This window comes from Microcebus murinus, chromosome 8, assembly GCF_040939455.1.
Source record: "Microcebus murinus isolate Inina chromosome 8, M.murinus_Inina_mat1.0, whole genome shotgun sequence".
NCBI classification, from domain to species: Eukaryota; Metazoa; Chordata; class Mammalia; order Primates; family Cheirogaleidae; genus Microcebus; species Microcebus murinus.
In genome coordinates, this window is record NC_134111.1 from 15763102 (window position 1) to 15776955 (window position 13854).

The 13854-nt window shown below is 38.5% G+C and overlaps 1 protein-coding gene across 1 annotated transcript in view; it reads right to left on the reverse strand.

Annotated features, from left to right (window-relative positions):
• The window catches only part of ACTR3 (actin related protein 3), a 70998-nt gene that overhangs the window by 41456 nt on the left and 15688 nt on the right, over positions 1–13854 (reverse strand). Inside the window, exon 2 of the mRNA XM_012739486.3 lies at positions 1595–1650. Within this exon, the coding sequence (XP_012594940.1) occupies positions 1595–1650 (56 nt within the window). The remainder of the gene's footprint in view (positions 1–1594; positions 1651–13854) is intronic.

Consider the following 13854-nt stretch of genomic DNA (forward strand, 5'->3'; position numbering starts at 1 on the left):
TTCTAGGTATTCAAAAAGTATTAAATTTAGGTAGTAGCCTAAATTCTTACCTAATCAATTCCCAGAAAAGCATCCCAAAACATTAGATGTGCAAAAGGCAAATAGGTTTGTTTCTAGAAAGTGAAAAAGTGGATGAAAGCCCTAAATATATTTCCCCATTTAGGTATAATTTTGACAATGTACTTATCATATTTCATACACTTAATATTGTTCCTGCTATGCAAATGCAAAACAGTTGAGCTGCTTGTGTCCAATGAGTGTTTAACGACCTGCAGTTTTCAGCAACCCTAACAATTCCTACCTTATTTTCAACTTCACTAATTGTGAAGCCTAAACTGCTCTCAATATTCTCTGCATGTTCATTGTACCATCTCATTTTCATAAGTAACAATTTAATACACAAAAAATATTCACATAAATACTACTGTGAAAAACTAGCGACACTCCCAAAATTAAACTAAGAGTTAGTACCACCAAGCAGAGGCTCAAAAGGTTAGTCATCTGATGTATACGTCTTAATTCGGCAGTAAGACAAGTAGATCAAAGATGTTACTATATTATGTACAAAAAAAGTGAATTGTTTTAAGTCAAAAATACAAAAATCTGTCCACCAAGGAGCAAACACATAACCTATGCTAACAAAGTAGAGTTCTAACAAACGAAATATCAAAGTATTTTTTTAAAACTACTGAAAGACAGTTGATGGTCAGCTAAAGCGAAGTTAACAAAAACAGAACAAAAACACTCTTCTAAAGACATAATGTATGAGGACAGCATGGTTACAGGATATTAGAAAACAGGTGAGGTCAAAATCTCTAAAGATGATATGCTGTTCTTATTTTGAAAATGGGCATTCATCAGAGATGTCAACAGGCACAGGCTCTGCAAACAACAGTCATACTGTCTTTGTAGGGGTATGATGGTGAATGTGTTACTTAATAATTAGTAACACCCACACAGTTAAAAGCAATATCCTCAAAGCAGAAAAATGTTTAATTATCAGATAATTTGGAGAGTTTTTTTCCCTTTAAAAAAGATATTTAGTAGATTTTAGGCCGGGCGAGGTGGCTCACGCCTGTAATCTTAGCACTCGGAGGCCAAGGCGGGCAGATTGCTCGAGGTCAGGAGTTCGAAACCAGCCTGAGCAAGAGCAAGACCCCGTCTCTACTATAAATAGAAAGAAATTAATTGGCCAACTAATATATATAGAAAAAATTAGCTGGGCATGGTAGCGCATGTCTGTAGTCCCAGCTACTCGGGAGGCTGAGGCAGGAGGATTGCTTGAGCTCAGGAGTTTGAGGTTGTTGTGAGCCAGGCTGATGCCACGACACTCTAGCCTGGGCAGCAAAGTGAGACTCTGTCTCAAAAAAAAAAAAGATATTTAGTAGATTTAGTAAACACAGAGCTAAACAGAGAGCTGAAATGAATGGTCACAGGTGCAAAAATGAAGCCATACTTAGACCTTGGCAAATCATGTTTTTAAATTCATGCTTTAAATATTATAGAATGTCAAAACATTATTATTTTTTTCACTTTAATTATTAGGAAAGAGATCTTTAAATCCACTCATTTGTGGCTTAGAAGAAATACTTACAGGAAGGGATGATAAACTGTGGTTCTGTATTTCCAGCATATCCTAGTTTTGTATACCTGAAAAACAAAAAGAATTTTATAGAAGATTTGACTAATATTTTAGTAATTATAAATTTCATTCTTAGATTTCCATTTGTTAAAAAGCAAGCAAGAGTCAATTGTTGGTAAATAATATACCAAATTCCATAGTATCAGTGCATTTAACATCTATGCTTTCAAAATTATATCAAAATTATAAATGCTCATAGCTTTTAAACAGAAATTTTGCTTGAAGAAATTGATCTTACAGGGATATTTATACATGTGTGAAATAACATACAAACAAGGTCATTTGTTATAACCTTGCTCATAAAACAAAGAGATTGGAAATAACCTAAATTTCCATCAAACTGGAAACTAAGAAGCTCACTGCAGCTTCAAAGTCCTGGGCTGGGCTCAAGTGATCTGCCTGCCTCAGCTTCCCAAGTAGCTTAGACTACAGGCACGCACTATCATGCCTAGCTAAGTTTTATTTATGCGATGGAATATTACGCATGTATAAAGAGACTGAAGAAGCTCCTTATGTACTGATATAAAACAATTTTCAAAATGTAACATGAACTGAACAAAGCAAGGTAGAGAATGGTGAATCAAGTATGGTATTAATATATTTGTATGAAAGTAATAATGAGGGTTAAGAACACATAAAATATGGTTGGTCCAAGTGCAGTGGTGTTTACAACTAATTGATCACAACCAGTTACAGATTCCTTTGTTCCTTCTCCACTCCCACTGCTCCACTTGACCAGCCTTTAATAAAAAAAAAAAAAAAGTTAAAAAAAAAAAAAAAAAAGAACACATAAAATATATTTGATTGTATAGGCACAAAACATCTCTGAACAAATATATAAGAAATCAGTGATTTTGTCTCCAGAAAAGGGAACTTAGTAGGTGATGGACAGGGATGAGAGGAAATTTTAACTGCATATCATTTCATACCATTCAAATGAATTACTATTCAAAAATAAATATAATTTTTTACTGTTTTATCACAGTAAATTTTTATTATTCTTATAATAAAATAACAATATAAATAATGATTAGAAACTATTAGGTTGTTAAGTATGAAATGTCCAATTTCCTTAAGTTTTAAGTTAGACACTTGATATCACTGACATTTCACTTTGATACTTTTTTGGTTTTTTTTATTATGTATATCCTCAATCTTTCAAATGCACGTTTTGGCTTGTAATTATCTTTCAAATTCATTTTTAGAGCAAGTTTTGTAAAACCATGGATACGTCAAAAATGTGTGTTATTCTCAGGTGTGAGTTCCATTGTGGGACCAATGTAGCACAGACACCTCGAAATATCAATGAAGTGTTTGGCAAGGCTGTGGCTAATGAACGCACAGTACATCAATGGTCTGACAAGTTCCATTCTGGTGATTTTAATTTTGAAAATGAGTCATGTGGGTGACCTGAAAAAAAGGTGGATAATAATGAGCTGAAAGCTTTAGTGAAAACAAATCCATCTCAACCTACATGTGAATTAACAGCAAGGTTTGACATTACTATTCCAACAATATTAGACCATCTGAAATAAACAGACAAGGTAAAAAAGCTGGACAGATAGGTATTACATGAATCGAACAAGTGTCAGAAGAAAATCGTCTCAAAGCTTGCCTTTCTTCTCTGTCACCATATAAAAGCAAATCATTTCTATAGCATTTTGTGATGTGTGATGAAAAAAAAGATTCTATCAGCAGGGCATGGTGGCTCACGCCTAGAATCCTAGCACTCTGGGAGGCCAAGGCAGGATGATCGTTTGAACTCAGGATTTGGAGACCAGCCTGAGCAAGAGTGAGACCCCCATCTCTACTAAAAAATAGAAAGAAATTAGCTAGACAACTAAAATATATATATAAAAAAAAATTAGCCGGGCATGGTGGCACATGCCTATAGTCCCAGCTAGTTGGGAGGCTGAGGCAGAAGGATCACTTGAGCCCAGGAGTTTGAGATTGCTATGAGGTAAGCAAACACTACGGCACTCTAGCCCAGGCAACAGAGCCAGACTCTGTCTCAAAAAAAATAAAAGGAAAAGAAAAAAGAAAAACAGATTCTTTTTGACAATCACAAGCATTTGGCACAATGGCTGAATAAAGATGAAGTGCCTAAACAAAGTCCAAAACCGAATACTCATCAAAAAAAGCTAATGGTGTCTGTTTGCTGGTTCAGCACTTGTATGACCCACTACAGCTTCATGAAACCTGGTTAATCAATTACAAGGATGTCTACTGCAACCAGTTAAATGAAATGATAAGGATGCTTGAGATTAAGCAGCCAAGATTTGTCAATAAAGACAAGCCAATCCTCTTGCAAGACCACATGTTGCAAAAAACAACACTGCTCAAACTGCAGAAGCTGGACGTGGAAACTCTCTGTCATCCCCCGTCACCAGACCTTGCACCAACTGACTACCACTTCCTTCCAGGCTTTGGACCACTTCTTGCAAGGAAAAATAATCAATTCTCATCAAGCTGTGGAAAACACCTTTCACAATTCCACTGCCAGCTGCTTTTTAGGGTTCTTCACTGCTGGCTCAAACAAGCCACCGCTAAGGTAGCAAAACTATGTGGATAGTTTAGGCACATATTTTGATTAATTGTACTGCTGCTTGTTTGAGACATACTAAACTTCTGATTCAAAACAGGACATTTCATATTTAATGACCTAATATTAAAAGCTGAGCTTTATTGTTAAAGCACCATATGGTACCTACTTAGGAAATCGCTGGACAGTTTTTGGCTATGTAGAAAAAGCTATTAACTATGAGCAGACTTTAAAGATAAAGTAACAATATTCTATATGATTCCATATTCAAACCTACCGTTAAACAGTAGGAAGGCAAATTGCTATTGACATTCTTGGACTCTAATAACATCTGCAGAATTTTTTTCTAATATGCTTCTGGGGGATGTTTTAGCCCCAAAATTAAGTTCAAGAACTGAGTGTAACAAATAGATTAAATCACTAAAAATAAGAGGAAACCATAAGCTGTTCAAAATGCAATACTGCTATATTGACTAAACCCCTTCAAAGGTTCGCCACTGTCCACATTAAAAAAATAAAACTGCTTTGCAAGGCATACAAAAAAGTCCCTTTAATATTTGTTCCCTGACAACCTCTCCTAACTGCCCTGACACATTAGACTCCCAAACCATAAAAACTGTTGGCAGTTACTGAACAGTCCAACTCATTTCATGCCACTGAGACACTATTAACATTGTCTCTCCCACATTAGATGCTCTCCTTCGGACCCTGAATGCAACCATACTACTCTTACTTACCCTGCAAAATTCAGGTTAAGTATCAACTGCCTCTATATGAAGAGTTTCATAACCTCCCTAGATAACTACCTCTGTCCTTATAAGTACAAATATTATTTAATAGTAATTCCTGAGTTTTGATTCCATCATCTATAAAATAAGAAAATGTTAACTCAAGATTGTTGAGTATTAAATAAGATAACAAGGTAAAGCACTTAACACAGCACCTGGCCGAAAATACACACTTCATAAATGTCAACTCACATTCTCTCCAAATTTTCCATTCCTTCCATAATCACACAAAAGCTGTGCTAATATATGAACTTCTAAATAATTACAGTTATAATGCAAATTATCCCTTTATCCATAAACCAAAATCAGTCTGTAGAAGATTCTCAGATAGTAGCTTGTATCTACTGTTATCACCCTTCCACCACTAAGTATTTTCTATTCTTCTAATCCAGTCTCTTATTAATGCAAAACCTTCAAATGTGGAAAAAAAAAAAACTCCTATAATAGATGGAGGTCAGCATGATTGAATAGCTCACACTCCACTGGTTTGGAGACAAAAATTAGAATTAATTACTCAAATGCACAAAACCACCATCAACCGATGTGAACAATCTGTTCTCATTGAATTCACTGAAACTAACAGTACCTCAGCTAAACTATGAGTGTAGAATTAAAATAGTACCTGAAAAAGTACAGGCTATGCTATAGTGGCACTGACAGGAACCAGGGCCAACATCCCCCAGTGGTCTAATGGAACTGAATAGTATACTTTCATCCCCCAATAGACTAATGGAACTGAATAAAGACTTGCTTTTGGAGCAAATAAAGACTTGCTCAATACAAGACAGTCTAAAACTGTCTAAACCAAAACACTCTACCTAAAAGTCTACTACTGTCTGACCAATATTTAGTGAAAGAATACCTAATTATTCCTTGGTCTGACCCTTAATCCTTCCACTTTTATTCTCATATGTCACCAAACTCCTACAAAGGAAAACAGAATAATATCATTAAAAATCAATGTAGTAAGGGGGTAAAAAAGCAGAATCTTATTCCTCTGCTCTCATACAACAATCAACATAAAAGACTTCCATGATCAAATGTATAAGGAGTTTTTCCCACCAATAAGCAAGTGATCAATTCTGCAATGGGTATCTTCTAATTCAATTCCAACACTATCTACCTAAAGACAGTATCAGATCTCACAGGTTGAGGGCTCAGTCCGCAAGACTGCCCCTCCCCTTCAGACATCAGTCACAAGTCCAGGCCTCCATAACATCTGAATAACTGGCTACAAGTTGGGGTTCCCACAACCTCCTCTTTGGGTCCAATTAATCTGCTAGAGCAACCCACAGAACTCAGGGAAATGCTTAGGTTTACTGGTTTATTACAAAGGACATTATAAAGGATACAGATGAACAGATGCTTAGGGTGAGGTATTACCCTCCATGTGTTCAGCTCTCTAGAAGCTCCCTCTGAACGCTGTCTTTTAAGTTTTTAAGGAGGCTTCATGGCCTGGGCATGACAGATTTTGCTATAGCAAAATAATTTTCTAAATTTGGGAGAACAAAAACCAGATATATTAATTACTGTTCTACTGCCTTAGATTTATAATTTAAATAAATATCTCAAAAGAATAAAATCTTGTAAAGTCTGTATATATTGGCAATACAGCCCATTGAATTATAATATTTGATAATGACATAGAGAACAACTCTTAAGAAACATGAGGGGATATCTCCTAATTTACTTAACTTTACAAGTTGGTTAGACTAAAAACTAATTTGGCTCCTGGCTCAAAGAAAATGTCTGTGGTATAGGATATAATCTAAAAAATAAAGTCATATCCTAAAATCTAAAAAGTATTTGATGGCTAAACTACTAAAAGTCAACATCATCTCCAACAAAGAGCAAAGTGCTAAATGACAAAAAATATCACTCTTTAAAACCACTGGCTTTATACCATCTTGAGCAAACTTCAAAATATGGAAGAGTTTTTGTTAGGTAGATAGGAGGGACTCCAGGTCTCCTGGGGATGAAAGTGGGTGTTGCTGCGATTCACCACCGCCCCACCCCAAATGGGCTTTCAGAGAGGCTCATGGGATATCTACATGTGCAGTAAGAGTCAGGTCATGCAATTCCCAACTGTCCAGTCAAAGTGGTTCCAGGGTGATGTCTGAGCCACAAGGAGGTCCCAATATGGGCACTATAAAACAAGACACAGAACATAACCAGCCCCTTTTTTTGTGCCCTTCCTTTTGCTCTCCCTTTGCTGCAACAATGTGTTTGGTCATCATCTGTGGTGTATTTATCATGATCTGTAAACCTCTATCTTGCTCTTTGCCTTATGATCCTGTCTTTCTCTCCTTGATAAACCTCATTTTCATGCTTGCCTTACTTTGGCATATCTGGTCATTCTTCGGCCATGAACGCATCAAGAACAGACATTTCAAACTAAAACCTGATATTTTGAAAACACTCAAAAATAAAATCACGAAGATTCAAAGTTCAGAGAATGAGTATATAGGAAATATATTGCAAGAATTTAAAAAAAATCAGGACTGTAGAAATCTCAACACTAAAAAAGCACATTTCAATACTCACATAAAAATATCTTAATACAGAAGAGATGAGAAATATTTAAGTGGGGAAAAGAGGAGAGATCAGAGGAAAAGCATTTAGGAAGATCTGAAGGAAATGCTAGGGTAAATCCAAAATGATAAGCTGGGATAGTACTCTCACAATTCTTCTCACTTCAATGCACACAAAATACAGGGACTGTCCAGAAAGTATCCAGCCATGTAAGTGTTCCTGTTATATTAACAATGGCTGGACACCTTCTGAACAGTCCTCATATGCTAATATTAGAAAAGCACGTTCAGGGGGGAAGAGCAAGATGGCGGATGAGAAATACCGCCAGACAGAGTGTCTCTGCAAAAAAGACAGTTTCTAGAAGAAATTAGAAGAAAGAAGCAAACAGACGAGCATATATCACCCGAGAGTCGGAAGGAGGAGTACCGGAGACTACGGGAGACTCCACGGGAGGAGGTTGAGAAGGAGAACTGGAAGCAGAAACCTCCCAAGAAGCGCAGAGACCAGCGGCAAGGGTAGGTGGAGCGGTTAATTTCCCCCTCCCTTGCATCTCGGACTGCTGATGGGCTCCCCAGCAAGACCTGTGGACAGCAGGCCAGAGACAGCCACCACCAGTGAGCCATAAGCCTGTAGCAGACACGGCACCAGGCTCCCAAATCCCTTGGGGCACCTCCGTGTGCACAGAGCCAAGCCACACGGCAGGTGCCATATGGCTCCATTCTCCCCTCCACCGTCCCTATATTCGGCTACCGGGAGCGACAATATGGCCACCTGCTGGAGACATCACCAGGGAAAGGGACCTTCCCTTTTGGGGCCCTTAAGCTGACTGACGGGTACTCAGATTGTGAGCTCCCTACCCACCAGCCCTCCCAGGTGCTGCTAGCCTGGTAACTCCAGGAGATGGGGCAGACCCTAAGGCTGCAAAGATATCGACCCATCTTGGGCTCCTGTGGGTGAATTGGGACTGGCACTCCTCTCCCTAGTGGAGTCAGGGATTGAATTCTGGGGTCCAGAGGTCAGACCTGCGGACCAGATCCCATGCACCCAGGTCTTGCTTTGCCCGGGGCACAGAAGGTTTATTCGTGAACAGCCTACTGAGGTGTGTGTGCCTTCAGGGGCAGATCAGCCTCCTTGAGGGCAACCCTCCTCCCAAAGGGGTGTCGTGCACCAGCCGAGGAGGCGTTCCTGCACAGGTAACCTCCCGGCCAGCATCACAGCCGGGAGAGGCCTGGTGGCGTGAGGTCTGGCCTTGCAGGCAGAGGCCCAGGAGGAGCAGCGGAGTTAGGGAAGGTGGAAAGGAGGGAGGTCCCTGCAGACTGTGGGTCTCAGACAGCCCCACCCTCACATGTAGACTTTCTGACTGAGCAGGGCCATTACAGCCCCTCACTGACAGCTTTGCCCAGAAGCAGAGAACAAAACTTTGACTCCTGCTAACAGCATTTGTGGTGCCTGAGGGCAGGCATAACCAACCCAGCTCCGCCTGGACTCACTCCAAGACCAGCCCTCACTGAAGTGGAGAATAAGGACACACCTGGAAGTCCCAGAGCACCACCCACCACCTGAGGAACTAGAGTGCCTCTCCAGGAGATCAAGAGCTGGTTAAAGTACACAAAAACAACAGTGTAGCCTGCTCCTCAAAGCAAGCGCCACCTACTGACAGAGAAGACATTCTGCAAACCCTTTTCACAGCACCTACTGAATCATCATACAGAGTGTGGTCGAATTTCACCCACAAACGCCACCTATTGGCTCAGAGACTGAACAGGGTGTGTCATTACCCAAACAAAAACCTAAAGGAAAGAAGCAATAACTGATCCAGATGGGAAGAAATCAGTGAAGGAACTCTGGAAATATGAAAACTCAAATGGAAAGCACACCCCCAAAGAGAAACACCAGCCCCTTGGAAAAGGATACCAACCAAAACCAGACAACTAAAATAACAGAAGAAGAATTTCGAACGTGGATTGTAAGAAAATTCAACAAGTTGCAAGAAAAACTGGATAAGCAACACAAAGAACACAAAAAGACTCCAGGACCTGGAACAAAAATTCACTAAAGAAATTGAAACAATGAAGAAAAGTCTAATTGAACTCCTGGAAATGAAGAATCAATTCAGGGAACTACAAAACAAAGTGGAAAGCCTCAAGAACAAGGTAGACCAAACAGAAGAAAGAATCTCAGAGATTGAAGATAACACCTTCCAATTAAATAAATCAGTCACAGAGACAGAGCAGAGAAACAAGAGAAAAGAGCAAAGCTAGATGTGGGATTATGTGAGGAAACCTAATGTGAGGGTTATAGGGTTACCCAAAGGGGAAGAAGAAAACACTCAAGGGCTGGATAAGCTATTCAAAGATATAATAGAGGAAAATTTCCCAGGTCTTAGTAAAAATTTCGATATAGAAGTTCAAGAAGCTCAGAGGACCCCTGGGAGATTCAATGCAAACAGGAAGACGTCACGACATGCAGTCATCAGACTGACCAAAATATCAACTAAAGAGGCACTTTGAAGAGCTGTAAGGCTAAAGAAGCAAGTTACATACAAAGGAAAGCCAATCCGAATAACGCCAGACTTCTCTACTGAAACTTTACAAGCAAAGAGAGACTGGGGCCCCATTCTCACTCTTCTGAAACAGAACAATGCCCAGCCTACAATCTTATTCCCTGCAAAACTAAGTTTTGTATATGAAGGAGAAATCAAGACATTCTCAGATAAGCAAAGACTGAGGGATTTCACCAGACAAGACCAGCCCTTCAAGAAGTACTCAAAAGAGTGTTAGCCACGGATCAGCACAATAAACACTCACGAATGTAAATCTACTCAAAAGCTAAAAATCAAAGCCCAGAAACCACAATGGCTCAAGAGAGAAAACAAAGCAACAAAGTTCAATCCAACATAATGAACAGAAATCTGCCCCACCTATCAGTTATCTCAATAAATGTGAATGGCTTGAACTCCCCACTCAAGAGACATAGGCTGGCCGAATGGATAAAAAAAATACAAGCCAAGTGTCTGCTGCCTTCAGGAAACACATCTAGCCCACAAGGATGCAATTAGACTAAAGATAAAGGAGTGGAGAACAATATTTCAAGCAAATGGAAGCCAAAAGAAAGCTGGCATGGTGGTGCTGATTACAGATAACTTAGTTTTTAAATCAACAAAAGTAATAGACAAAGAAAGTCACTATATAATGGTGAAGTTCAACAAGAAGACATAACAATTCTAAATATATATGCACTCAACCTAGGTGCAACCCAGATTCATAAAGCAAACTCTACTTGATCTAAACAAATGGATAAACAACAACACCATAATAGTCAGAGACATTAACACCGCACTGACAGCACAGGACAGATCCTCCAAACAAAAAAATCAACAAAGAAATAATGGACTTAAGTGGAACTCTAGAACAAATGGCCTGACTTACATTAACAGGACATTCTACCCCAGAACCACTGAATATACATTCTTCTCATCAGCTCATGGGTCATTCTCTAGAATTGAACATATCCTAGGACACAAAGCATGTCTCAAACAATTTTTAAAAATAGAAATTATACCACGTATCTTTTCAGATCATAATGGAATAAAAGTAGAAATCAACCCTAACAGGAACTCTCATTTCTAGACAAAGACATGGAAACTAAACAACCTTCTGCTCAATGATCACTTCATAAATGAGGAAATCAAGATGGAAATCAAAAGATTTCTCGAACTAAGTAACAAAGGAGACACAAGTTATCAAAACCTGTGGGACACAGCTAAAGTAATCCTGAAAGGAAAGTTTATTTCAATAAATGCCTATACCCAAAAGTCTAAAAGATCACAAGTAGACAACCTAGTGAATCGTCTCAAAGAGCTAGAAAAAGAACAGACCAACCCCAAACCCAGCAGAAGAAGTGAAATCATTAAGATCAAATCAGAACTAAACGAAACTGACAGCAGGGAAACCATACAGAAGATTAACAGAACAAAAAGTTGGTTCTTTGAAAACATAAAATTGACACACCATTGGCTAGACTAACGAAAAGCAGAAAAGAAAAATCTCTAATTAGCTCCGTCAGGAAAAATAAAGGAGAAATACAAGATATAATTATGAATACTACAAAAACCTCTATGCACACAAACTGGAAAATGTGGAGGAAATGGAACAATTTCTTAGAAACACACAGCCTCCCTACACTCAACCAGGAAGAAACAGAATTACTGAACAGACAAATATCAAGTACTGAAATTGAAACAGCAATAAAAATACCTTCCTAAAAAGAAAAGTCCTGGACCAGATGGTTTCACACCCGAATTTTACCACACCTACAAGGAAGAACTGGTGCCTATCCTGCAGAAATTATTCCACAACATCGAGAAGGATGGAATTCTCCCCAACACATTTTATGAAGTGAGCATAACCCTGATACCAAAACCAGGAAAGGATGCAACAAAATAAGAAAACTATAGACCAATATCCCTCATGAATACAGATGCAAAAATTCTGAACAAAATCCTAGCCAATCGAATCAGGTGCTTGTCAAGAAAATAATCCATCACAACCAAGTGGGCTTCATCCTAGGGATGCAGGAATGGTTCAACATATGCAAATTTATAAATGTAATTCACCATATAAACAGAAGCAAAAACAAAGACCATATGATCCTCTCACTAGATGCAGAAAAAGCTTTTGACAAAATTCAACATCATTATATGATAAGAACGCTCAACAAAATAGGCCTAGACGGGGCTTACCTAAAAATGATACAAGCCATATATGACAAACCCACAGGCAATATTATACTGAATAGGGAAAAATTGAAAGCATTCCCACTTAGAACTGGAACAAGATAAGGTTGCCCACTATCTCACACTTCTGTTCATAGTGTTGGAAGTCCTCACTACAGCAATCAGACAAGAGAGCGGAATTAAGGGCATCCAAATGGGAGCAGAAGAGATCAAACTCTCACTCTTTGCTGATAACATGATATTATACCTAGAAAACCCCAAGGATCCAACCAAGAGACTCCTTGAACTGATAACTGAATTTGGTAAAGTCTCAGGATACAAAATCAATACACAGAAATCACGGGCATTCATATACGCCAACAACAGTACAAGTGAGAACCAAATCAAAGACTCAATTCCCTTCAAAATAGCAACAAAGAAAATAAAGTACCTTGGAATATATTTAACCAAGGAGGTAAAAGACGTCTACAGGGAGAACTATGAAACACTGAAGAAGGAAATAGCAGAGGACATAAACAGATGGAAGAATATACCATGCTCATGGGTCGGCAGAATCAACATTGTTAAAATGTCTATACTACCCAAAGTGACCTACAGAGTCCATGCAATCCCTATTAAAATACGATCATCATTTTTCACAAACATGGAAAAAATAATTGTATGCTTCTTATGGAACCAGAGAAGACCCCATATAGCAAAATCAATCCTACACAATAAAAACAAAATAGAAGGTATCAATCTACCAGACTTCAAACTATACTACAAGGCTATAGTCATTAAAACAGCTTGGTATTGGCACAAGAACAGGGACATTGACCAATGGAACAGACCAGAGAGCCCAGATATAAAACTATCCTCATATAGCCAATTAATCTCCGACAAAGCAGACAAAAACATACACTGGGGGAAAGAATCCTTATTCAATAAATGGTGCTGGGAAAACTGGATAGTCACATGTAGAAGACTGAAACAAGACCCACACCTTTCACCTCTCACAAAAATCAATTCACACTGGGTAACAGACTTGAACCTTAGGTGTGAAACTATTAGAATTCTAGAAGAAAATGTTGGAAATACTCTTCTAGACATTGGCCTAGGCAAAGAATTTATGAAGAAGATAAAGATTGCCCGGATTGCCCAAAGGCAATCACAACAGCAACAAAAATAAATAGGACCTGATCAAATTAAAAAGCTTCTGCACAGCCAAAGAAACTGTCAAGAGAGCAAACAGACAACCCACAGAATGGGAGAGACTTTTCACAAGCTACACATCCGATAAAGGGCTGATAACTAGAATCTATTTAGAACTCAGGAAAATCAGCAAGAAAAAATCAAACCACCCCATCAAAAAATGGGCAAAGGACATGAACTAAACAGCTTGGAGGTCCCTTAAATTTGTCATCTACATTTAGTGAAAAATTAAGATTTGGGACAAACTTTCATATTTGAAAGCTATTTACCCAAATCCATCTACAGATTCATGCAAGTTCCACTAAAATCCCAGTGTTTTTTGCAGAAATAGAAAATCCACCCTAAAATTCATATGGAATCTTCAAACAGAAGCCAAAATAATCTTGAAAAAGAAGAACAAAGTTGGGGATCTCATACTTCCTGA